The sequence below is a fragment of the Oryctolagus cuniculus genome, chromosome 11, assembly GCF_051225735.1.
Source record: "Oryctolagus cuniculus isolate XC-2025 breed Fujian yellow rabbit chromosome 11, ASM5122573v1, whole genome shotgun sequence".
Lineage (NCBI taxonomy): Eukaryota > Metazoa > Chordata > Mammalia > Lagomorpha > Leporidae > Oryctolagus > Oryctolagus cuniculus.
In genome coordinates, this window is record NC_142877.1 from 119,193,547 (window position 1) to 119,206,160 (window position 12,614).

At 62.6% G+C, this 12,614-nt stretch overlaps 1 protein-coding gene across 6 annotated transcripts in view; it reads right to left on the bottom strand.

Annotated features, from left to right (window-relative positions):
- The window catches only part of EFCAB6 (EF-hand calcium binding domain 6), a 231,497-nt gene that overhangs the window by 55,568 nt on the left and 163,315 nt on the right, over nucleotides 1-12,614 (bottom strand). For all 6 annotated transcript variants that reach the window (XM_089307706.1, XM_070053016.2, XM_070053015.2 and 3 more), the window contains 2 exons: nucleotides 10,394-10,490; nucleotides 5,287-5,405 (listed from right to left, as the gene is read on the bottom strand). In XM_089307706.1, the coding sequence (XP_089163832.1) occupies nucleotides 5,287-5,405; nucleotides 10,394-10,490 (216 nt within the window). The remainder of the gene's footprint in view (nucleotides 1-5,286; nucleotides 5,406-10,393; nucleotides 10,491-12,614) is intronic.

Consider the following 12,614-nt stretch of genomic DNA (forward strand, 5'->3'; position numbering starts at 1 on the left):
CTCAGAGCGAGTTTTCAGGGAATGGGTGCTGTCTTCCCCTTTGCTTCCTCCTCCCCCGTTCCAGGGGCCTCCTGCTCGGACAGCAGACCCGGCGCTGCCCAGCCTCCCTGAGCGGCGGAGGGCATCGTGTGGGCTCCAGCTGCTGCGGCCCCGTCCTTGGGGGCACTGGGGGGTGGGTGCGTCACTCCCACGATGACAGCCGTGGGAGGGCACCACTGTTTGCTGGGGGCTGCTGTCCTGCTGTTACAGCGACTGAGGGAGGCTGCTGGTGGCCACAGCCACGGCCACGGCGTCTCTCCTGCCTGATCCTCCTGTGCGAGCTGCAAACACGGGTGTGGACGAGCCAGGAGGCGAGAGCGATGGACGCGGCGTCACATCGCCATGCAGATGCGGGAAGGCGAGTGACAGGCTCCCGTTCTCCCCTCCGCGGGGCCAGCCAGGGCCCTCGGGGAGCCTCTGCCCTCCCTTTCTGCCTTTCGGGGCTGTCTGCGCTGCGGTTTGAACGGGATGTGGCTCCAAGTCTGCTCTTAGCAGTTAGGGGATTAATGCTAATGGCTGATGGATCAAGGATGGAGGCTGGATCGGACGGGGGCATCTGGGAGATGGGTCTGGCCCCAAGCTTCTCCAGAGAGGTGGGGCAGAGGCGCGTCAGGCCTCTCTGCTTCCGGGCAGCCATGCCTGCGCCTCCCTGCACACGCACTCTGCAGCCGGCAGCCCTCTGTAGACGCCAGGCCACTGGGAGCCCCACCCTGGACTGCGAACCCTAGAACTTGAGCTGAAATAAACCTCCTTAAGCTAGCTCCCTGCAGAGTTTCAGCCAACGCGACAGAGCTGACAAATGCAGCCGGAGCCTTCCAGAAGGAGCGGGCACTGACGTGATCAGACATTTTCTCCCCAAATCCGTCTCCCCCTCTGCTCCGGTGCGCTGCCTCCGTGTGCCGAGCGCTCTGTGTGCACTGTAACCTGTCGCGGTCACGGTGCCCTGGCTGGAGTGCAGGCGCCGATCCGGCAGAGCCCTGAGCTGCGGCCGCTCGGCCACTCAGGCTGCCCTCACCTCTGTGCCCGGGCCACCGGCACGGACCCCGGAAGCACCCGTCTCCTCCCCGCATACCTCGCCTGCCTGGCTGCTCATCCTCACCCCCTCACCTCCCAAACCGTCCCCACCCTCACTTCCAGTCCTGCACCACCAGGACGCTCACGGCTCCTCTGCTGGGAACACGAGGTGGCCCAGCTCCTCAGGCCTCCGCCTGCCCGTGCCAGGACGACCTTCTAGAATGCTGGCCTGTGCAGGCGGCTTCCCGAGTAACCTGTGGCCTTCGTGACGAGGTCCCCCGTGTCCTGCCCCCTCCCGCCACCCTGCTGCCTCCTCCTGGCTGCTCCCGCTGCCAGCCTTCCCCCCCCCCCATGCAGCTGTCCTGGACTGCGGCCCCTCCCTTGCTGTTCAGGGAGCTGCTCCCAGGATGCCCCCCACCCCCCGGAAGGTGGAGCAGGCAGAGCTGCGCTGCTGCCTGGGGCATCTCCAGTGGGGGCAGTGGTCACGGCTTCTGCTCAGCGCATCGGCTAGAACCCTGGCGGCTTCCACCACGGCACCAGCGGCACCTGGCCGGGCGGGCTGTGGGCCCCAGCACTGGGTGGGGGCGCAGCTTCCAGCCCTGGGGTGGCCCGCCCCCGTCTCTGGCTCTGCCAGCCCTTACAGCGGCGGCTTTCCAGACTTTCGGCCCTTCCCACACCTCGGCCGCCACCTCCTTCCTGCTTCCTGTTTTCTGGCCTGGGTGCTGACACCCTGCCCCTCCCCCACCCAGGGAAGTCCCCTGTGTTAAACCTCGCCGTCCCCAGCTCCCCGCTCTCTCTTCCTTCCTGGTGTGCAGACCGCTTCTCCCAGGCCCCCTCGCACCCGAATGGATTCTGCCTAACAGAACCTGAGCACAGCGACGGCCATGTTTCCAGGCCTGGCCCTGACCGCTCTCCACAGGCCAAGCCAAAGGCCCGGGGGTGGTGGGACGGCTGGTTCCTGAATGGTCCTGGGGTGGAGCTGCCCCCACCCCACCCTAGATCCTGCTGTCATTTGTGGGGAGCCACAGAGACGCCAGCCCCATGGGCCTACCCTGACCAACACCTCAGCCAATTAACTCAGCGTAAAAGTCACAGTAAAGCGTTGGTGTCACAGATGGCAAGGGCCGTGGAGACGGATGGTGGTGACGGTTGGTGGTGACGGTGATGGATGCAGCAGCCGGCACTGCGGCGTGTGGGCTAAGGTGGCAGCATCCCATGCTGGAGTGCTGGCTCCAGGCCCAGTGGCTCCAGTTCTGATCCAGCTCCCAGCTAAAAGCACCCAGGAAGTGCTCGGGCCTCTGCCACCCACGCAGGAGACCCGGAGGGAGTCCCGGGCTCCCGGCTTTGGCCGGCCCAGACCTAGCTGTTTTGGCCCAAAAATGCTGGGGAGTGACCAACATGTGGAATCTCTCTCTCTGCCATTCTGACTTTTAAACAAATAAATCTTTTTTTATTTGAAAGTCAGAGTTACACAGACAGAGAAGGTGAGGCAGAGAGAGAGAGAGAGAGAGAGAGAGAGAGAGGTCTTCCATCTGTTAGGTCACTCCCCAAATGGCCACAACGGCTGGAGCTGAGCCAGTCCGAAGCCAGGAGCCAGGAGCTTCTTCCAGGTCTCCCACATGGGTGCAGGGGCCCAAGCACTTGGGCTATCTTCTACTGCTTCCCCAGACCATCGCAGAGAGCTGGAGCAGAAGAGGAGCAGCCAGGACTTGAACCGGCGCCCATATGGGATGCTGGCACTACAGGTGGTGGTTTTACCCACTACACCACAGTGCCGGCCCTAAACAAACAAATCTTTTAAAACAACCTTTTAAAACACAACTGAGCGGCGTGCTATGCAGGTGAATTTCACACACTATGTATTTTAGCAGAATCTGAACAGTTGAAAAACAAGCGACTAAGAAAATCCCAAATCAATACCCATTTGGTTTTCAAAGTGTCAGTGCAGCGGGCAACGCTCCTAAGGGAAGTTGCCCGTGCGAGGCGGTAACACCAGGATGGCAGGCACGGACCCGCAGCACTCGCGGGGAGCTGCGTCCTTTCGCCCAGAGACGAGGGAAAGCACGGTCACAGAAGGACCCAAAGGGCACCGAGGTGACCCCAGCAGGGGGTTCCTGGGACTGGACAGGGAGGGACCGAGTGCAGGGAGGGGGCGGAACCCTCACACCGCGCCGGACTCCCCCCACCCCACCCCCGTGGCCTTGGATTCCGAGCACAGCCAGGCTCTCTGCACAGCCTGCCCCCTGCAGGCACCCCAGTGGGACAGCCTCAATGGCAGATGAGCCACGCAGCAGGGCGTGGCTCAGGACACGCGGCAGGGCATGGGGCAGGGCGTGGGGTAAGGCGTGGGGCAGGACTCAGGCCCTCGCCTCCAGCTGCAGAGCTGCCCTGCCATCCGTAGGGCGTGAGGTCAACCCGACCGCAGCCCACCGGACGCGGACTGCACGTGGTTTTCAGCACAGGGCCAGATCTGTGCGTTCCACCCCCATGGACGCAGACGTGTGAAGACTCTCACCATGGCAACAGGGTGTCCACCTCCAGCCAAAATGGGAACGGGTTCTGTTCCACCCTCTCCCTCCACGTGGGGACCCACAGCCCCAGCGTCTGGCTCAGGGACTGCCTGCACCATGACGGAGGTGGCGCTCTCCCAAACCACACCCACACCCCTGCCCGACCTGTGGCCGGACCCCACTTCCCAAACCAGGCTCGGTTCACATCACAGCACCGCCCACCTTCCACGGCTTCCCAGTGCCGGGCTCTCCACACCCCCGACAAGGAGCTTGGAGAGCGTGCCAGCCTTGCCCCGCCTCACTGCGGACCATGCACCCCTGCCGGGTCCCTGACCCCCTCAAATCCCAGCTCATCATCACCCCATCCCGACAGCTTTGTGACCCTGTGGCCCCAGGGTTCCCGTGTTCAACTCATAGGCCACTGGACGTGCTCAGAGCACCTGGGCAGCACGAGCCCCGGGCGTCCCTGAGAACACGGCCCTGCCCGGGCAGCCCCTGACACCGAGCCTGGAGCCTTGCCCGGGAGGCTACAGGGCAGGAGGGCCGCACGGAGCTCCACGTTCGATCTGCAGAGGAGACTGGACAGGGAGTCCAGCCTGGACCCTCGAAAACAAGGGATGTGTGAGACTTCCAGGAGCTTTTCTACGTCAGACGCAAGGCAGCCACTGAACACTAAACTCGGCCGACACCGCAGCGGAGGCAAAGCTAAAAAATGCCAGGAACGGCCCTGTGAGCGCGCCTCCGGCGTGGGCGTGGACGGGCAACGCCGGCTCTCGTACAGGGGAGCGCGCGTGGCCCCCAACACGTGACGCAGAAGGAAGCAGGGCCGGGGAGGACCCGGAACCTGGAACCGCACGGAGCCGCCATGCGCCATGAAACAGGACGTCCACGCGGGGGCTGACCCAAACCAGCCCCGCGTGAAGCACAGCTCGGAACCCGAAACCAGCGCCCACCCTGTTTCAGCTTCAGAGACCCTGGTCACCCTCCACGTTACCGAGCTTGGCTGTTTCCTTCTTGGCAAATGACCCGGCTGACTGCCGCCCTCGGGCTGTGGGAGGAACCTGTCCTGCTCACCGAGGGCCCGAGGGCCCGGGGCTCAGCCTCTGGAGAGAGACAGTGCAAGCACGGCTCCGCCCCCTCGGTCCTCAGGACAGGCCACAAGTGCTGTTACACCTGCCGCTTCCCAGGTTCTTGGAGGCCAGCCTGTCCCCACGCTGCCTGTCCCCCACATTGCCTGCCCCCACGGCTGCCTGTCCCCTACGGCTGCCTGTCCCCTACGGCTGCCTGTCCCCCACATTGCCTGCCCCCCACACTGCCTGTCCCCCACACTGCCTGTCCCCCACGGCTGCCTGTCCCCCACACTGCCTGTCCCCACACTGCCTGTCCCCCACGCTGCCTGTCTCCTACGGCTGCCTGTCTCCTACGGCTGCCTGTCCCCCACATTGCCTGTCCCCCACGGCTGCCTGTCCCCCACACTGCCTGTCCCCCACACTGCCTGTCCCCCACATTGCCTGTCCCCCACGCTGCCTGTCTCCCACATTGCCTGTCCCCTGCGGCTGCCAGTCCCCCACACTGCCTGCCCCGGGGAAGGTGGAACGAGGAAGGAGACACAGGACCCGGGACGGGAGCCCACCCGGAGCCCCCGCGTCCCCCGGCTTTGCTGCCCCAAGGGACCCGCCACTGCCAGACGGGAAGGCAGTCGCGGCCTCCAGACGCCGCTCACCTCTGCCAGAGCTTCTCGAATTCGCGCGGCGTGAGCGGGATGTCGAAGCCGTACAGGGCGTTCTTGATGTCCCGGCGCCGCAGGATGCCGTTGCCCTCGTTGTCGGTCTCGATGAAGTTCTGGGGTATCACAGGGCGCCGTTCAGTGACACGGACAACGGCCGGGCCGAGGGCTTTCAGGGCAGTCCCCGGGACACCCGCGGGGCCGCCCTCCCGCCGCCAGCCAGGTGACGGGGCCCCCAGGAGCCAGCACGGTGTCCTGGAAACGGAGCCTTCGGGGGCCACCTGGGTCCTCCTCGCCACCAACCCGGCCATTCACGGCGATGCGGTGAGGTGAGCACCCTGACAGCCAGGGCGGCGGCCGAGCTGGCCCTGGGCGGGGAGGGGAGGTGCTGGGCGCTGGGTGCCAGCTGGTGGGCCGAGGGGGGACGGCCGTTCCCCAAGCCCCCAAGACGTGCACACAGCATCTGTCTGGGCATTCGCAGTAGCACGCGTGGTGCTCAGGCTGTGGTGGATACCATGGCTACGGCATCCCTGGCAAGCGTCAGCACACGTCCTGGCGCGACAGCAACGTGTGCCCCAAGATCAGGAGCGGGACGGGGTCTCACCGCCGCCCGGCACCGTGCTGAGGTCTCTGCCTGTTTGCAAACTGTTTCCTGGCTTCTTGTTCCTACCCTAGGCTGAGGGAAAGAACCCACGAGACTCGCTCCGGCAACGCCCTCCCCTCCGAGACCAGGAACAGCTTCCAGGCCACAGCCGGAGCTCCCGTGGCCACCAAGGAAGAGACGACTCGGCGTGCGGGCTCCAGGACGCCCCAGCAGACGTGACAACAATGAAGCCCGGGGGAGGAAAGTCGCTTGGTGCAGCAGCCGCCAACGCGGTGCGCCCAGTCTGCCGCCAGACCCCGCTCCCGCTCGCTAGCGTGGATTACGAGTCGGCCGTGGGCCTAGGACCGCGACGGCAGGGCCAGGTCTGTGACGGACCCTCGAAGAGGATTTCAAAGTCCCGTTAAAAACGTCTAGCAGGCCTGACGCGCAAGAAGCCTGGGAGTCGTCACCGTCTCGACGACAAGCAGAAATCAAACAAAACTGGAATCAGCAAAGGAAGTGGGGTCGCAGGGAAAACCTCAGTCCCCCAGCTGCAGGCACAGGCGAGTGAACACAGGAACCACGGCTCAGCAGGGCACACAGCCCCGAGCAAACGGAACCTCCAGAGGCGGGAGCCGAGAGAACAGAATGCGAGCAGCACTACCCACTGCCAACGGCAGACGCAGACGATGCAACCCAGGGAGCCACAGGCCAAGGGCCCCCAGGGACCAGGGCGTAAAAGTCCTCAACACCGGCCAACTGAATCTAACAAAGTGCAGAATTATACACCTCCGCCCGGCGGGCGCCAAGACTGGACACCAGTTCATGAATTCCATTGCATCAACAGAGAAAATAAGAAAAAATTCATAATCACACCAACAAATGCAGAAAAAAATGTGACAAAACCCGGTTCCCAGTCAGGACGGTCACCCTGTCGGTGAGAATGGGAGAGAAATCCCGCGACTTGGTCCAGGAGATCTGTCCACCTCCACACCTCATCTCCGACTTGACCGTGAGGCGCCGGAAGCTTCCCACCGGAGTGGGCACAGGGCAAGCCTGTCTCCCACCACTGCGTTCCCATGCTGCACTGGAAATCCTGCTCAACGCATTAAAGCACACAGTTAGGCAAGGAGAAACATGTTTTCCGATGTATGCTTGCCCTGCAGAAAATACAGGGGAACCGACACCCACCCCACCTTGCTGGAGCTGATAAGCGGTTCGGCCAAGGTTGCAGGATACGTGCCCGACACACAGAAGTTGGTCGCTTTCCTATACATAGCGATGACCAAGTGGAATCTGAGATGAAAACACTGCCATTTTCATTAGCACACACACACAAAAGATGGCATACGTGGCAGCAAATCTAACAAACTGTGCGTAAGATCTCCATGAGGACACCAGCACGCGCCCATGAAAGAAACCAAGGAGCCGAGTGAGGAGATGTCCCACGTTCCCGGTCATGGACAGGAAGACCTGCACCTTCGAGGCGTCGTTCCTCCCACCTCCGTGTAGGTTCAATGCAAAGGAACCGAGACCTCAGCGAGTTATTCTGTGGACAGCGACAAACTGCTGCTACGGTTTATAAAGGCAAAGGGTCCCTGAGCACCAGTGTGATACTGTAGGGAGAGCAGAGGTGGAGGGCTGGGGGGGGGGTATTACAGAGACTGTGGGCGGGACCGTGTGATAGAGGTGGAGAAGACACTGGACGGGAGGGAGCCACACCAATGATACTGAAGGGAGAGCAGAGGCGGAGGGCTGGGGGGGGGGCGTTTATTACAGAGACTGTGGGCGGGACCGTGTGATAGGGGTGGAGAAGACACTGGACAGGAGGGAGCCACACCAGTGTGATACTGTAGGGAGAGCAGACGCGGGGGGCTGGGGGGGGGGTTATTACAGAGACCGTGGGTGGGACCGTGTGATAGGGGTGGAGAAGACACTGGACGGGAGGGAGCCACACCAGTGTGATACTGTAGGGAGAGCAGAGGCGGGGGGCTGGGGGGCGGGACCGTGTGATAGGGGTGGAGAAGACACTGGATGGGAGGGAGTCACACCGATGATACTGAAGGGAGAGCAGAGGTGGAGGGCTGGGGGGGTTATTACAGAGACTGTGGGGGGACCGTGTGATAGGGGTGGAGAAGGCACTGGACGGGAGGGAGCCACACCAGTGTGATACTGTAGGGGAGAGCAGAGGCGGGGGGCTGGGGGGCGGGACCGTGTGATAGGGGTGGAGAAGACACTGGACGGGAGGGAGCCACACCAGTGTGATACTGAAGGGAGAGCAGAGGCGGGGGGCTGGGGGGCGGGACCGTGTGATAGGGGTGGAGAAGACACTGGACGGGAGGGAGCCACACCAGTGTGATACTGAAGGGAGAGCAGAGGCGGGGGCTGGGGGGCGGGACCGTGTGATAGGGGTGGAGAAGACACTGGACGGGAGGGAGCCACACCAGTGTGATACTGAAGGGAGAGCAGAGGCGGGGGGCTGGGGGGCGGGACCGTGTGATAGGGGTGGAGAAGACACTGGACGGGAGGGAGCCACACCAGTGTGATACTGTAGGGAGAGCAGAGGCGGGGGCTGGGGGGCGGGACCGTGTGATAGGGGTGGAGAAGACACTGGACGGGAGGGAGCCACACCAGTGTGATACTGTAGGGAGAGCAGAGGCGGGGGCTGGGGGGCGGGACCGTGTGATAGGGGTGGAGAAGACACTGGACGGGAGGGAGCCACACCAGTGTGATACTGAAGGGAGAGCAGAGGCGGGGGGCTGGGGGGCGGGACCGTGTGATAGGGGTGGAGAAGACACTGGACGGGAGGGAGCCACACCAGTGTGATACTGAAGGGAGAGCAGAGGCGGGGGCTGGGGGGCGGGACCGTGTGATAGGGGTGGAGAAGACACTGGACGGGAGGGAGCCACACCAGTGGCGCCATCGATGCTCTTTCCTGACAAAAGGGGTAAAGGCGAAGCGGTGGAGAACAGGCAGCTTTTGCCACCAACTGTCCTGGAACCCCCGGACGGCCACACACAAAACCACTCAATCTGCACAGACCTCCCACCTTCCACAAAAGCTGACTCAACGGGGCCCCAACCCAAACGTGAAACACAAACTCGTGGAGGACAACAGGATGCCCACCTGGCCTTGCGCCTGGCAGTGACCTTTCAGATGCGGTCCCTGAGAAGAACTGACCATCTGGATTTCATCAAAGCTAAAAATGTCTGCGCGTGGGAGCCGCTGTCAAGAAAAGGGAAGATGGGACGGGAGGAGGCGTTTGAGGAAGGCCTGTCTGAGGCAGGATGGTGGCCCAAACGCCACTAAGAATTCACAACGCCACGGCAAGAAAATACATGATCCTGAAAATAAAAATACGGGCCACAGGCCTCGGTGAACACCTCGTTACAAAGGTACGCAAGTGGCAAATCACGTCACCAGGGAGATGCAGACTCATCCAACAGTGAGCTCTCACCACACTCCTATTAGAGCCAAAACCCCGGGCCCCGACGGCACTGGACGCTGGCCGGCAGGTGGAGCCACGGGAACTCTCTCTGGTTCCATGGAGGACCAAGGGCAGGGAGGCCAGGAGCAGTGCAGCGGGCAGGGGGGTGCGGTCCCCCGGGAGGAGGGGGTACAGGTGAGAGGAGGGGCTGCCTGCAGAGCAGGGGGCTCTTTCAGCAGCCAGTGAGGCAGGGAAGGTGGCACCCACACTGCTTCCCGCTCTCTGCCCCAGCTCGGGCACATGGGGTACCCTCCTGCCCCCCACTCCTCACCCGCGGGGCAGGCGGGCTTCAGCCCATGGGATCGGCCGGCCTGGGCCAGCACAGTCACTCCATGGAGGGCAGTGGCCAGAATGGAGGCAGCCCCGGGGGCTTCTCAGGGCAGAGAGAGAGAGAGAGAGAGAGATGGCATCGCACCACACACACACACGGGCCCGCAACAGGCAGAGAGCGAGAGCAGATGGCGGAAGGAAAGGCGGCCGGGGAATTCACGGGGTGGAGTGAAAGGCTCGTGGGAGGCGGGTGGGAAAGTGCTGCTGACAGGGCGTGGGGTCCTGTTGTGCCGCAGGACGTGAGCTGAGAGCCCAGACCCCGGGACGGCCGCAGTCCCAGCAGGCAGAGCGGCCGCTGTGGCTCTGGGATTACAGTCACGGACACACCACTGCCCCGGGAGGGCGTCGGCCTCCAACTCCGGCCAGACAGGGAGGCCTGGCTCTCCCGGGCGCACCTGCCTAGCTCTGTACAACCACGCACCACGGCGTCTCGCGGTTCTCACTGGAATTGTCCGTTCAGATCAGGCCTGAAGTGACGCCAGGAATCCCTGTCCGTGCACCTCCCACAGCCACTCCCTCCCTGAACGCCAGTGGACCTTGAGAGTGAGTGCGAAGTTAGGCTGAGAGAGTCTTTAAGGGCACGGGCGGCTGCCGACTTCCGCAACCGGCTCATCCTGCGGCCCGCGACCCGGAGGTGGCTCATCCTGCGGCCCATGACCCGGAGGCGGATCTTCCCTCCCCCAGGGAAGCGGCCGCGTTCTTACCTTGGACAAGTCTGCCCATCTGTTCTTTGCTTTGGTCACAAGGTACTGATGAGCCTGCTCGCAGGCGAGATCTGAGTCCGCGACCCTCTGTTTGAGTCTTTAAAGAAAGAAATGAATGACGGCGTTTGCATCTGACGGGCTCATTAATCTCCCGGGGGTTCCCGCACCCCTGCCCGGTCCCCCACGTCTGGCCCAGCTTAATTCTAGAAACGCAGCCTTGCTTCCCAGCTGTGTCAGGGGAGTCCTCGCAAAGTCCGAAAGCCCTTGTTTATTCTCAGATAAGCGCTATTCAGTTTTTTTTTTTTCCTGCAGCACATGAAATATCAGAACTCAATTATTCTTGGTGGAGGAGAGAAAAAAAAAGTGAACCCACGATATAACTTTAACATCTCTGAAGAAAACGACTCAAAACTTTTATTTCTGAACGTGCGGGCAGGAGCGAGGGTGCCGCGGGCAACAGGTGGCCACGCGGATGGCGGATCTCAGCTGGTTCTCCGAGGGGAGGCTGTGGGGTCCATCTATTTGTTTTCTTTTATCTCCTCACAGGATGCTGGACACCAAGGACACCTTAAAGGAGGCCGCGTGCTCACAGACCCCGGGGAGACCACAGGAGGCCTGTGGCTGAAGGAACTGGTGGTGCCCCAGATTTCTCCTCCCCAAAAACCAAACAGGGGGTGAGAACGGCGTGCAGCCCCTTCGAATGTCCCCCACCCCCGGCCCGGCACAGCCTGCCTCTGCTCACTGGGCTGCCCGCCCCGACTCGGCACCGTTGGCTCCGGCTCCTTCCCCTCCCCGGGCGCCACCCCTCTGCGTGTCCCCAGCTACAACCTCTGCTGCACCACGGGCACCCTGGCCTCACCTGCTTTTCTGTGCCATCCTCTCCAACTGCCTACCGGACTCCACAGAACCCTGGAACTCCCAGAGAGGAAAGGGACCAGTGCACCAGCCCGGCCCCACCACCACTGCACACCAGGGAGAGGCGGCTGACGGACTACGCTTCCTTTTCACAGCTTTTTCTTAGAAGGACTTCAGGTCCTAACGCCATGTATGTCCCTGGCCTCACCTTGACCCTCCTGAGTCCTACCTGTAACTCAGGGGACGCACCAGGAGCTCCCCAAAGCGCTGCATGGAGCCCCGAGGGGCGGTGCCACTGGCCGCCTCATCCAGCCCCCGCCCCTGCAGCCCAGTCCACTCTCTAGGCCATGAGGCTTGATGCACTTGTCTGGAAGGTTCGTCCACGGCCTCCTCCGATAGCTACTCACTTCCTCTTGTTAGGGAATTGGCCGCCTCCTTTGCTCTCTGACAATAAGACCCCCACCTCATTTGCTCTCTGACAGTAAGACCCTCGCCTCCCTGCCAGCCAGAGACACAGGTAACACGCGCTGCACTGCTGTGGACCCTGCAGGATCCATGACCACGATGCTGAGGCCACGGCCACGGGACTGAGGTCAGCATGCGGAAGACAAGGGAGTCTGCTGAGGGCGGCCCCTGCCTGCGGTCAAGCGGCTCTCTGAGGGTGAGGGAGGGAGCCCTGCAGGCCGCGTGAGACCCCTGAGCTGTGCTCCTCGCCCCAGCCAGGACGGAACCCCCGACTCCAACCTGAAACCGTGCCCAGAACACGGAGCTGCTGCTCCGAGGACGCTAAGGAAGTAGGTGACACGAGGCCGAGGGGACTCAGAACTCCCAGATGGCCCGGTGTGGGACTCCTGGAGGCTTCTCCTATACGCCCACCTTGGATAAGAACAGCGCTAACTGTGGGACGGGACAGCAGACACGGAGAGAAAGGCTCCAGACCACCCGCTAGCCACAGGGGAGCCCCTTCTTGGCCTCCTTCTGCTCTGCATCCCCCACATGAGACGGCACTTCTGCAGGGGTCCAGGCTCAGCAGTGCCATGGAGACACGTAGGACTCTGGAACTGTGTCTGCCTAGAGGAAACGGGAAAAGAAGCCCCTGGGATTCAAGGGATGTGGGGCACATTCACATTATTCTTCAAATCTCTTTTTTCCCTCATTCTGTGGTCCTGGGGGTAGACCCACTCACAAGAAATGCGCAGCAGGGCAAACAGGTGTTTTGAGATCTAGGAGTTTCCCACCAGAGCACCAGGAAACCTGGGGGCCGGACAGTGTGGGGGAAATGGCGGAGAGCTGGCGGCTGTCCCACATCTGTGCCGGAAGTTGCAGGTCCTCCCTGGGACTGCTCCTGTGTGGAATTAACCCAGAA